Source organism: Cyprinodon variegatus, unplaced genomic scaffold (genome assembly GCF_000732505.1).
Source record: "Cyprinodon variegatus isolate N-32 unplaced genomic scaffold, C_variegatus-1.0 Scaffold442, whole genome shotgun sequence".
Classification (NCBI taxonomy): Eukaryota; Metazoa; Chordata; class Actinopteri; order Cyprinodontiformes; family Cyprinodontidae; genus Cyprinodon; species Cyprinodon variegatus.
In genome coordinates, this window is record NW_015150895.1 from 355,239 (window position 1) to 367,842 (window position 12,604).

Genomic DNA, 12,604 nt, shown 5'->3' on the forward strand with positions numbered 1-12,604 from the left:
GAGCTGCAGGTGTGCAGGGAGACCCAATGAGGACGGGGCACCACCTGGTGGAGGAGGAAAGGAAACACAAAAACAGACCACACAAACTGGATTCCTGACACTTGGGGAGCAGTGGGCTGTCACGGTGCAGCACACGGGGAGCACTGTGGGGTTAAGGGCCTCGCTCAGGGATCCAAAGTGGAAGTCTGTGGCAGTGGGGCTTGAACTCAGAACCTCTGGATTCCAAGTGCAATGCCCCAACCACAAGGCCACCACTTCCAATTATTATCAAATAATTACCTAATAATCCTTATCACATCATTATTATATCAAACAACTTAGCAAACAATAAACACTACTGAAAAATAAGCACAAGTAAATAAAAGCAAACATAAAGGGCAAAAAGGGATTTAATAGTCCATTCAAGAGTTCCCGAGGTATGTTCACACTCTGTGTATACCAAATGACAGTAAAGATTGTCTAAGACCCAGTCCCATTTCTCTCACTTGCTTCCAAAAACACTCCAGTAAGTTCCCTCCACAATGAAGTCCACTCAATATGAGGGAAGTGCAAGTGAAGATTCTCCCTTAGAGATGGGACACCGCAATGACAGCCCAGCCCAGTAGATGCCGGTAATACCCTACGCATGATGTGTTCACTTACGTCATGCGTAAACACAGCGTCAGTCACAACCCTCTGTGTGTTTTTGTTCTGGGTCTTTGTACATATTTAGAAACGCTGGCCAACCCTAGCAGTTACTTTACCTATTGCTTCTCCGTGTGGCCAACCAAGAGAGAAGAAATTTGGAAAAATGAAGACTGGCCACTATCTCGCTCTTATTAATCTGTTTACGGTATGTGGACTCATTTTTTATGATGCAGTTTTGGTATAATAATGTTAGAAAAACAATGTATTCTCATTATGCATACATAGAAAATAAAAGTAAAAGCTTTTTTTTCTTTCCCTATGCTTATTAACATGTCTTAAAGCTTGTTGTTGTTGCCTATTCTGTTTCCAGAGTGGCTGTCCGCTAACCTCCTGTAGGTTGGACAGGAATGTATCCATTCTTTGCTTGAGGTTTCACATGGAGTTGGAACTCATGAAGGACTTCAGACTGAGCAGGAAGGCCGTGCATGCCCTGCAGTGCCTGCTGAGGAGAGAGGAGGACCATGTCTGTTGCCATTAGCTTGAAGTTCTGAAATATGTTTACTGGCTTACCCACGGTCTGTCCTACTGTGTCCTGTCATGTGTTTTTAATATTCCCAGGTCCACCATACATAGAATTGTCCACAAGGTAGCACAGTTTATTTGGGACAATTTGAGAAGAGCAATATCCTTTCCAAGCCAGCAGCTCTAGAGACTGTGGGTCATGGATTCGGTCAACTTTCTGGGACACCCCTGCTCAATAAAGCTGCATGTCACGTTCGGGCGAATATGCCTAACCCACATGCAGAACACTCGGAGGCAGAAGAAAAGTTCAAAGATTTATTTGACAATAAATGTACAAAATAGTTATGGTTCAGAGAGTGGCTTGACTGGTCACAAGAGGGTTCTGTTAGGGCACACAGGTTAATCAGATCCAGGATGTGATTTGACTGGTCACGAGTGGGTTTACTGCAGGGGAGGACAGAGAAGTGAGAGGAGGTCAAGGGAATTTTGCAGGTAGAGTGATTTCAGATCTGTACCTGTTCTTGAGTGGAGCAGAGCTGCAGAGGGGGGGAACCTTGAGGGTCCAGAGGCTGACGACAGGCAGAGGGCAGAGGCGGAGGCAGAGCTTTACTGAGTGCTGGCAGATCACTTATTGAGTCTCCGGTAATCTTCTGAGAGCGGGCAGGCAGATCTTTGACAGGAACTGTTCTCCAGTGAACTTCTGAGAACTGACAGGCAGATAACTCTCCAGAGTTTCAGGTTTCAGGCAGGTTCAATCTGAGGAGCAGAGAGGAGAGAAAACAGATCAGGTTCGGTTCTCAGGGGGTCAGAGTTACAGACAGGCTGGTTGGCTCAGGCTTGCTAACCGTTACTGGCAAACACTCTGGCACTGGAGTGAAGCCCTCTGCCTCCTTAAATACGGATCTCCTGATGAGCAGATGAGAGACAGGTGGTGCAATCAGCTCCGGCTCCAGGAGATCTCGTACGCCCTCTGGTGGAGAAAGTGGACAGATCTCCAGATCCCAACACTGCAGGTGCAATTGATGGTTGCCACATTCAAATTAAGCCAACATCATTTAAATTATAAAGGTTTATATTCAATAACCATGCAGGCAAAAGCTGTTAATACTTAAGTGCAGGCACATGTTTGATATGTGTTAAAGGAATTTATATAGAACTATTGTTAATTGTAATTGTATATTGTTGCTCTGTATCATATTTTTAATACACTTTATTAAAGTTCTATATAATGTACAATAACTTTGTCGTTCGTTTTATAATGTGACATACTGTATGAATTGGTGATGCTTAGTCAAAAATCCACGACCAAGCAATTTGATTTATAAAAATATTTGTATTCAGGAATCTGATCTCACATTTTACAAAAGTATAAAGTATGAAACTATATAACAAATATGGAACAATATTTTGAAATAAACTGAAAAAAAACCCAAAACATCCAAACAAGCTGAAACTGATTGCACACTAAAAGGTAAACACACCACAGCTCTAACTTCATTTTTTCTTTGCTTTTTAAACAGGCTGAGGAACCTTTCAGTTAAGGCTTCAGTTTACTCATGCATTTTTTACTCCTTTTCCAACTCTTGTTTGAAGAAATCAAAAAGAGCATTATTGTTTCTTCTGCCCTCTTTCTGGGAGATGGAGTGGGGGTGTTTGAGCAGCTGATGAGGAAGGAGCAAAAGGGCCTGCTGCTGTTGATGGCATTGGCGTTGGTGGGGGCGCAGTGTGGAAGTTGAACTCAGCTCCCACTTTTTTGCTGCCTTTTGGCCAGTAATTTTCCCCTTAAGGCCGAGCTCTTTGACTGCTGTCCTACAGTGATGAACATTAGGGTGCTAAAATGCATGATCAGAATTTGATTATTAAAACAGCATGTAAGACTACTCACTCCCAGAGTTGCTTTGTGGTAAACTTCTTGCTGATCTGTTCCTCATTTTATGCTCCAAACTTTATTAGGGCTTTGGTCTGCTCCACGGTCCCTGAAACATTTGCTCACATAACCAGATTAGACACAAGACAACACATTGCGTTCACATTCTAGAATTATTTTTCGGGAGCAGGGCAGGTACCATCATCCAACAAGACAATGACCCTAAGCACACAACTAAAATAACAAAGGAGGGGCTTGGGAACAACTCTGTGACCATTCCTGACCTAAACCCAACTGAGCGTTTCTGGACAAACCTTAAAAATGGCCGTTCACCAACGCTTACCATTCAACCTGTCAGAACTGGAGAGGATCCGCAAGGAAGAATGGCAGAGGATCCCCAAATCCAGCTGTGAACTTGTTGCATCATTCCCAAGAAGAATCATGGCTGCACTAGCTCAAAAGGTTGCTTCTACTCAATACTGAGCAATGACAATTTGATATTTCAGTTTTTCATTTTTTTCCAAATTTGCAACCATTTCTACATTTTTTTTTCTGTTAAGATGGGGTGATAACTGTACATTCATGAGAAATAAAATGAACCTTACTGATTTTAGCAAATGGCTGCAATGAAACAGAGTGAAAAACGTAAAGGGGTTTGAATAATTTCCGTACCCACTGTATATTAAGTATTTGTTAAGCATCAGATGGAAGCCAGGAAAAGATGTTTACTTGGCTCAGTGGCACGGAGGGGGCGAAGGGTCTCCTTAAGGTGGCGGATAGCCTGTAGCAGCGACAGCGTAGCGCCAAACAGCAGCCGAACCAGTGGGTCACCGTCAGATGGCTTCACAGTTCTTCAGTAGCTTCAGAACCCGTGTAGCACGGGTCGAAGGCTTCAAGCGACTCCTCGGTGAACAGCAAATTGGGCTCGGCTGTTCCATGGGTCGGCCAGAACTGGACAGTTTCTCATCAGCTTCAGCAGGCATGTTCACAAAAAAACCTGCGTTCAACTTGGTTTTAACGCAGGAAAAACAATTTGCTATGCTCAGCTCCTCTATATGGTAGACAGGGGGCAGTCTGATTTGGTGACTACAACATAGCCTCAACTGAAAACCGGCATGTGTCTCCTCTATCAAGGCCTGAAAGCTACAGGACAGAGACCTTTTAGATGGAGTCGGCTGCTTGAGTAAACTGTATTGCAGGGATTAGAAATCGAGACACACCCTCTTCTGCTCACATCATTGATATTTGATCCTAAACAATTTTGAAACAATTCATTTTGAGCACACATTACCTGAGAGGTTGAATAAGGCAGTGAGAGAGGGGGACATTTTTTTTTTAAATTCATTTGTAAACCTCAAACACGGGCTTCGGGACACATACAACTTTTAGAAAATGCTTATAATGTGAATTTTGCATAATATGGGATAATGGGACATCATGTGTCAATCCTAATCCTGCGAATGAACAGTGGTTTGTTCCAATTCCAAAGCACTCACCGGTGGTCTGGTCCTTGCAGCTGATTCCATTCAAACTACAGCTAATGTTCATCCTTAGGTGTAGAATGCAAGACCTGCATGAAGTCACTACTGGCTGATGGCTTTTATCTGAGATTTCCTTTTTCTAATCTCTCTGTTTTACTGAGTTAGGTTATGAGAGGATTATATTTCACACTTTTTTTAATTTTATTTATTTTTTGCTATATAGTGAAATAATGCAAACCTGCAGTCAACTTTTTACTCTGGTGTTCTTAGTTTGAAGATCTGAAAGATCAGGTTTAAAGTATGATGAGGAGGTCTGGGCAGTTCCTTCTTCCCAGCAACTTTCACCATTAAGGTTTAGTTTAAAAAAAAAAAAGTCTTATTGCAGCAGCTTTTCTTCTGTTATTCACCCTGCAGGTGACCAAGATGCTTGCTGTGGTGGTGATCCTTTTTGCTCTGCTCTGGATGCCCTACCGGACCTTGGTTCTGATCAACTCCTTTGTGCCAACACCCTACCTGGATTCCTGGTTCCTCTTGTTCTGTCGGACCTGCATCTATGCCAACAGCGCCATAAACCCTGTGATTTACAATGCCATGTCTCAGAAGTTTCGCTCTGCATTTCGAGGTCTTTACAGCTGCCAGCGACTTGAGGGAACTCAGCGGACACTGTCGACCGCCCAGACTGGCTTTGGAACCATCCGAGATCCTCGACACGTCCAACAAAACAGCAGCCATGCCAATGAAAATGAGGAGAAGGCTGACCTGGAGACTTCATCTGACTTGAAAGGAAAGCGTAATAGCAGTGAGCATCAGGAGAGAGCGTCAGTGAATGGGATGACGGCTGATCATCGAGCCCAGGTTGGCCCTGACGGCCCCGGGTTCAGAAGGAGTCCTGAGGAGACGCGGTTGGACGGAGAGCTGGACTTAGACCATCCACCAACCGATACATGTGCAGAAAGAAGTAACAATGTGTAGGAATTATTCATCCTTCCATATTTTCATACTGTGCCATATTTACGCATCCATTTTCAACCACATGAGTTTAAGAAATCCTTTCCAGTTGGTATACTTGTATATTTTGTTAGAAGTAGAGAGAAAAGCTTTACTTTAATAGAATAATTTTTGGAAGAAAAACATCTTTACCCTTCACTAGTAAATGTAAAAAAAATTAAATATCAATCAATGATATTAATACTGTACTCTATATTCCAGAGGAACAGGAACATAAAGATCAGGATCAGTGATCAGTCACAGGTAGCCGTTCTGTTAACCGCTGTGTTAGCTCATCTGTTAGCGGCTAATAGAGGACTGATTGTTCGTCATTTCAAAACTGCTATATTTCTCCAAACTGTAATGGAAACACTAAGCTGGACCTTACTGCCTTTCAAAAAGATGACGAGAAAAATCAGAAGCAGTCAGAGGAAGATAGCGCCCCCTAGAGACATTGGTAAAATAGGATGGATATATATATATATATATATATATTTTATATTTTTTTTTTTTAGCGTTTACACCAGCCACCGCCATATTGTTTTGATAGTTGAAGCTCAGTAGCTCATATAAAACTCTTTGTGCCAAGGTTCAAAGGATCCATCCTGCTTGGTATCTATGGTTCAGGGTGAAGGGAGTGCTGTGATGATCTGTTCCACATCTTGCCCTTCTTTTGGCTCCTCGGTAAAAACTAAGTGTCTCTTAGGGACCAGAGAGCCTCCCTTGGGGCTGTTGGTGAACATGTCCGTCTCTTCTTGGCCACCTGGTAACCATTTCTAGATGGCTGCTTGCTGATGGATTATGAAGAATGCTGCATGGCTCAACTTCAGAGCAGTTTTTTTAACATGACGATGAGCGCATCACGGCCCTCACAGTCCCCAGATCTAAACCCAGCAGAGCCCGTCTGTGATGTGGGGAACAGGCAGAACTGTGTGCTGCAGCCTCAGGATGAAAACAAGATAAAAAGGCTCCATATAGAGCCTGCCAAGACCCTTCACCTTCTGGTTAGTTGAGAAGAAGTGGGGTCCTTTTCAGTGTGAAGGAAGCTCCTTATTCAGTTGGTCATTTGAGGATCCATGGAGTCTTGTTATCTCACATGTTACAGTGTGAACAAACTCTCTAAACCCTGGTCCCAGTGCAGCCCAGTAACAGGATGGTACTGCTGCTTTACTGCACGCTTCCATAAATAGTTAGAAGGAAAGAGGCTGGGCAAAGCTTGTATATAATATACATATTTTTTTTATTTACCTTACATGCAATTAAAACTTAAACCTTTAAAGAAACACGTGTTAACCTCATAGGTCTGTACGGAAAAAAAAACATAAAAGAGGTAGAAAAGGTTGAACTTTTGTTTTTTGACATGTAACAAGCTGTGTTCTCACCACCTTTAAGGTGAAAGTTAAGAATATTGTGATTTTTTTCTTGTTTTTTCTGACTTTAGAGGGTTAAAAATAGCGTTTTGGGGACTTGCATGGAAGCAAATAATGTAAACAGATGTTTCAGGTTTGAATGTATAGATGAAAAGTTTCATGGTTTACAATTCTTTATAATTAGAACGTTTTGTAGAAATTTGGACTTCAATGACTAAATTTTCTAACTGTATCTTGATTTTAGACCTTTAGGAAGTCAAATTCTCGATTTAAATCCAAAGGAATATATTAAATATTCTTCATGCTTTATTTAAATGAATAAGCTAATATTGAAGAGTTACTTGCTTAGGTAAGCATGTCCCATCAGTCTGCGTTCCCTTTAACGATGGGTATCCCATCAGTCAGCTTTACATTTAATGGCGTGTCCCATCAGTCTGTGTTCCCTTTAACGATAGATATCCCATCAGTCTGCGTTCCAGTTAATGGCGTGTCCCATGAGTCTGCATTCTCTTTAACATTAAGTTCCATCAGTCTGCGTTCACTTTAGTGGCGAGTCCCATCAGTGTGCGTTCACTTTAATAGCGTGTCTCATCAGTTTGCATTCACTTTAGTGGCGAGCCCCATCAGTTAGTGTTCCATTTAATGGCATGTGTCGTCAATCAGCATTTCCTTTAATAGTGTGTCCCATCAGTCAGCGTTCCCTTTAACAGCGTGTCCCATCAGTCAGCGTTCCCATTGACACCTTGTCCCATCAGTCAGCGTTCTATTTAAAAGCGTGTCCCATTAGTCAGCGTACCCTTCAACGGCGTGTCCCATCAGTTTGTGTTTACTTTAGCGGCAAGTCCCATAAGTCAGTGTTCCTTTTACCAGCGTGCTCCATCTGTCAGCGTTCCATTTAATAGCGTGTCCCATCAGTCAGCGTTCCCTTTAACAGCATGTCCCATCAGTCAGCGTTCCCTTTAACAGTGTGTCCCATCAGTCAGCGTTCCATTTAATAGCGTGTCCCATCAGTCAGCGTTCCCTTTAACCTCGTGTCCCATCAGACAGCATTCAGTTTAACAGCGTGTCCCATCAGACAACGTTCCCTTTAACAGCGTGTCCCATCAGTCAGTGTTCAGTTATACAGCGTGTCCCATCAGACAGCATTCCCTTTAACAGCGTGTCCCATCAGTCAGCGTTCCCTTTAACAGCCTGTCCCATCAGTAAGCGTTCGATTTAACAGCGTGTCCCATCAGTCAGCGTTCCCTTTAACAGCGTGTCCCATCAGTCAGCGTTCGATTTAACAGCGTGTCCCATCAGTTAGCGTTCCCTTTAACAGCGTGTCCCATCAGTCAGCGTTCCATTTAACAGTGTGTCCCATCATTCAGCGTTCCATTTAACAGCGTGTCCCATCAGTCAGCGTTCCCTTTAATGGCGTGTCCCATCAGTCAGCGTTCCATTTAACAGCGTGTCCCATCAGTCAGCTTTCCCTTTAACAGCATGTCCCATCAGTCAGCGTTCCATTTAACAGCGTGTCCCATCAGTCAGCGTTCCCTTTAACAGCATGTCCCATCAGTCAGCGTTCCATTTAACAGCATGTCCCATCAGACAGCGTTCCCTTTAACAGCGCGTCCCATCAGTCAGTGTTCCTTTTAATAGCGTGTCCCATCAGTCAGTGTTCCTTTTAATAGCGTGTCCCATCAGTCAGTGTTCCTTTTAATAGCGTGTCCCATCAGTCAGCATTCCCTTTACCAGCGTGTCCCATCAGACAGTGTTCCCTTTAACAGCGTGTCACATCAGACAACGTTCCATTTAATAGCGTGTCACAGCAGTCAGCATTCCCTTTAACAGCGTGTCCCAGCAGATCTCTGGCTCTGTCTCTTCTCACATACATGTGTGCATTTCAAACAACCTTCAGTGAGATTTTCTCTCTGTTGTCATATCTGGTGTCTCTGCTTCATGTTTCCATTACAGTGAGTCTTTCAGGTCATTGTGACTTTGTTGATGGGAAGTAAGAGCTGCTGTAAATATGGATATATGTATATGTACAAAGATTTAAAGCTGGAAATAAGAGACTTTCTCATAACTTAGTGTGTCAATAATGTGCAACGATGAAACATTTTTTTTATCTGAGTGACACTGCATGTCCTGCTGGTGAAATGAACTGTTTTGTAATCGTGGATGTGTTTGTTTGTGTACGTTTGTGATCCCACATGTTTACTTTATTGCAGCTTAAAACAGTTATTTATATACTTAATTGCTGAATGGAGATTTTAATCCGGTTCCTTTCTGTACATTAGCAGATGTCTTAAACACCGATTCATCTAATATTTGTCCATATTTGTGTCACATGCATCTTTATGTTCAACAGCAAAGCTGCTAAACTCTTAAAAAATTTTACAATCTTTGTTAGGCTGGTGAATAATTAGGAAAACTATTGGTTAAAATGAACAGTTTAACAAAATAATAATAAAAATAATTGAAATGTATTGATCTCACAATGGAGAAATTTACCTCTGCATTAACCCATCCTCATTTGGAGCAGGGAGCTGTGGGGGTTAAGAGTCTTGCTCAAAATTAGATCCTCAGGATTCCAAGCACTATGCCCTAACCACTAGACCGCCTCTCCCCCACAGACATGAATGTAGAAAACTATATGAAAATAAAAAATAATATGAGCAGATTTAAAGTTTTATTCCAGAATGGCCTAATTAACAGGTTACATTGAGTTAGAGTCACGACAAACAGTTAAAATGAATCCAAGCTCTGCTATATTTGCTCCTGTTTGTTTTATTTGATTAAGAACCAAATGTTTAAAGTAGGTTAAAAGTCAGGCCTTTCTGTTTTTCGTTAGTATTTATTATCACTTAGAGCTGGACTCTGTCATTGATCTGCTTCATAAACCAAGTGTGTCAGTTTAAGCTCACAGATGGATGGACTCTCATTCAGGATGCATGACTCCAGCAGTTCCAACCAGCCGTTCGGCTCCAGAACCAACCCAGGATGAGCATCACTTCCACCTCCATGACCGCCCGGAGGTTTGACCCCTGGAAAGGTCCACCACTCTTCCATGGTGACTCAGTGGGTAGTTAGTATAGTTCACTGGAGTCCTGAGGACTTAATATCAGAGTGCCTCACTTCCCAGGTGGAATTATGTTTTTATACAAAATTATTTAGCCTACTTCGTGTTGGCCGACAGGTTCTATTGCATTTGATTTCCTAGGTATGGAGCAAATCAGAAATTAGTCTGATTGTGATTGGTGAATATTCACCAAATAAAAGCTGGCGCACCATTGTTTAATCATTTTCTCAGAGTGGCCAGATTGCTTTGAAAAGCTTTTTTCCCCCTCTGTGAATAAATCCCACATTTTACGCTGACTATCTTTGTCTGATTAACATTTGTTGAATGGAATGTTTAGTCATGACAGAAATTTGTAAGACTAGAAGTTTATCCTCATCCCTACATATCCGCCCATTTCTATCACTGAAGAGTTAAGAACAGAGGTCTGATTGATTAACTGCTTTACATTCTGGTTCTCAGGGTTCAGAAATGACTCTTTATGTTAGTAAAAATGTAAGTGAGGTCTCTAAATAAGTTTACTGCGGTTCCCAATCGTCAGTCAACTAAACTGTTTTTTCAAAGTACAAACAGAAAGGTGGTGAAATGTACCAATTCTTGCTGTAAAGTGCTTGTATCCTGTTGAGTGTTTAGAATGAAACTGTCCAAATTTGGAAAGAAAAAAAAAGCTCAATAGAAAAATTTTTATCGGTATGTTGCTATTCATTTAAATATATTTTTCCTGTTTCTTGTTTTAACGTAGGTGAAGAGGAACCTGATTTCTTAAAAACTGGACACGATTACAAGTGTTATTTTGTATAGGTTAAAATAATATAAATGATGAAATGATTAAATTGATTAAAAGAAGTTACATTGTAGGAGTTAGAATGTAGCTAAAATTTCAGAACGAACGCAAACTATTACCAAAATGTCAATATAGAACTACAACACAACTACTTACTAATTAGTGTGGTTATGATGTGTTTGCAGGATCTACTGTTAAGCTTTTTATGGAGAAACATTTTAACTTCACCGTCCCTTTTAAAATCTTTTTTAACTCCACCCAGCTGAAGAAGGCTTCCCTGATGTTTATCCTCGTATTTTTATGTTTCTGGTTTCCACTGTCTTTTACATCCTCTTTTTCACTTTCATGGGGATGTAAAACTACTTTTAAGGGTGGGCTTAAAACTTTGTTTTTTGATAAAGCTTCTAGTTAGAGTGGCTCAGTTTATCCTGAGCTATCTCTATAGTTCTGCTGCTATAGGCTTATACTGCTAGAAGACATAGGGACCATTTTTCATCATTCTGCTTCACTGTATTTCTATTCTCCCATTCTGCAGTATTTCTTAATTCAACCTCTAACCTTATATCCGCTCTGCTTTTTCCACATCCATGCTTGGTTTGTGGGATTTCTGAAGAGTCAATGAGTCGAGGCATCAACCAGCTGAAAGAAGAAAACTTTACCCGATCTGACTGGATGATCTGGTTAAATTGTCCGGGTAAAGTTCCTTGAGATGTTTTGAAGGTGTTGTGAATTGGATCCATATAAATAAAAATAAAAATGATATATATATATATATATATATATATATTTTAATTTATATATATAAATAATAAATTGAATTTAAACCGTTTCTTGTGCTGCTGCTGCATATTCATGGCTCTGCATTGTGCTGCAGTAATGCAGACTTTTAGCTGCTGGGTTAGCGACTCTAAATTATCTCACCACTGCCTCTCAATTCTGCATGTTAATGCTATTTCATCCCTCACCGCCATCTGAACCTTTAACATGGCACTGTCACGGCGTCTTGCAAATGGATGACCAGCCTTATGAATAAACTAATCTAAATTTTATCAGCCTCTGATAATGTATCTGATTATAGGTGGAGGTATTACGGTAATAGACCAATAATAAAACATATGTAAATACATTTGTTGATTTCAGGCAGCAAAAGAGAGAAATTATTTCACAATGTCCCTTTAAAAAAGATCTAAAGTAGTTCGAGTCACCGTAACTTTGCTGATGAGAGCTTCAATGCTTTTTATGCTGCTAACACTTCACTTTAAATCCACACAGTTCCTTAGTTATAAGATCCTAGATCACATTATTAAGGCTTTCATGACCATAATCAGCATTAGCGTCATTTAATGCATTTGGTTTTGTCATTGTTTCACGGTCCAATGTTGACATCAGTGACCTGTTTTATTTGTATTTTAAAGCATTTTCTTGGGTATTTTTTTGCCGGGCAGATATTCTGCTTTTCTAAATGAAACAGATTTTTAAATAAAAAAAAGTAAAAAAATTGGAGGGTTCCGATTTATCCATTCCAATATTCTTGGAGAAATAAAGTCAAAGTAACAATGCTTTCAAAAATGTAAATGTTTGTGTAAATTAGCTTCTAAAAAATATTGTAGAATAAGATAAACAAACATGTATTGGTTTATTAGTAAATAAAGGGAGTGATATATTGTCATTATAGTTTTGGCTGTTTCTGTCCTTCATAAATGCTGCAGCCTAAAGTTGCAGTTGCACCTCCTCTGACCTCTCTTGCACCTTAATTTATTTATTTGATATAAATTCATTCATTGTGTTCTCTGGCACTTTACTTGATGCAAATGTAAAGGGATTGTTTGCTGTGTTGTCTGTAAGCGTGTGTGGGTGTAGTGAGGGCTGTTTACAGGTGGCTTTTCTTCAAGCGGGACATAAAAAAGT

The 12,604-nt window shown here is 40.7% G+C and overlaps 1 protein-coding gene across 1 annotated transcript in view; it reads left to right on the forward strand.

Annotated features, from left to right (window-relative positions):
- LOC107093713 (thyrotropin-releasing hormone receptor-like) overlaps positions 1 to 5,949 on the forward strand; it is a 57,992-nt gene extending 52,043 nt beyond the window's left edge. Inside the window, exon 7 of the mRNA XM_015388922.1 lies at positions 4,912 to 5,949. Within this exon, the coding sequence (XP_015244408.1) occupies positions 4,912 to 5,469 (558 nt within the window). The 3' untranslated portion in view covers positions 5,470 to 5,949. The remainder of the gene's footprint in view (positions 1 to 4,911) is intronic.
- The last annotated feature ends 6,655 nt before the right edge of the window (positions 5,950 to 12,604 follow it).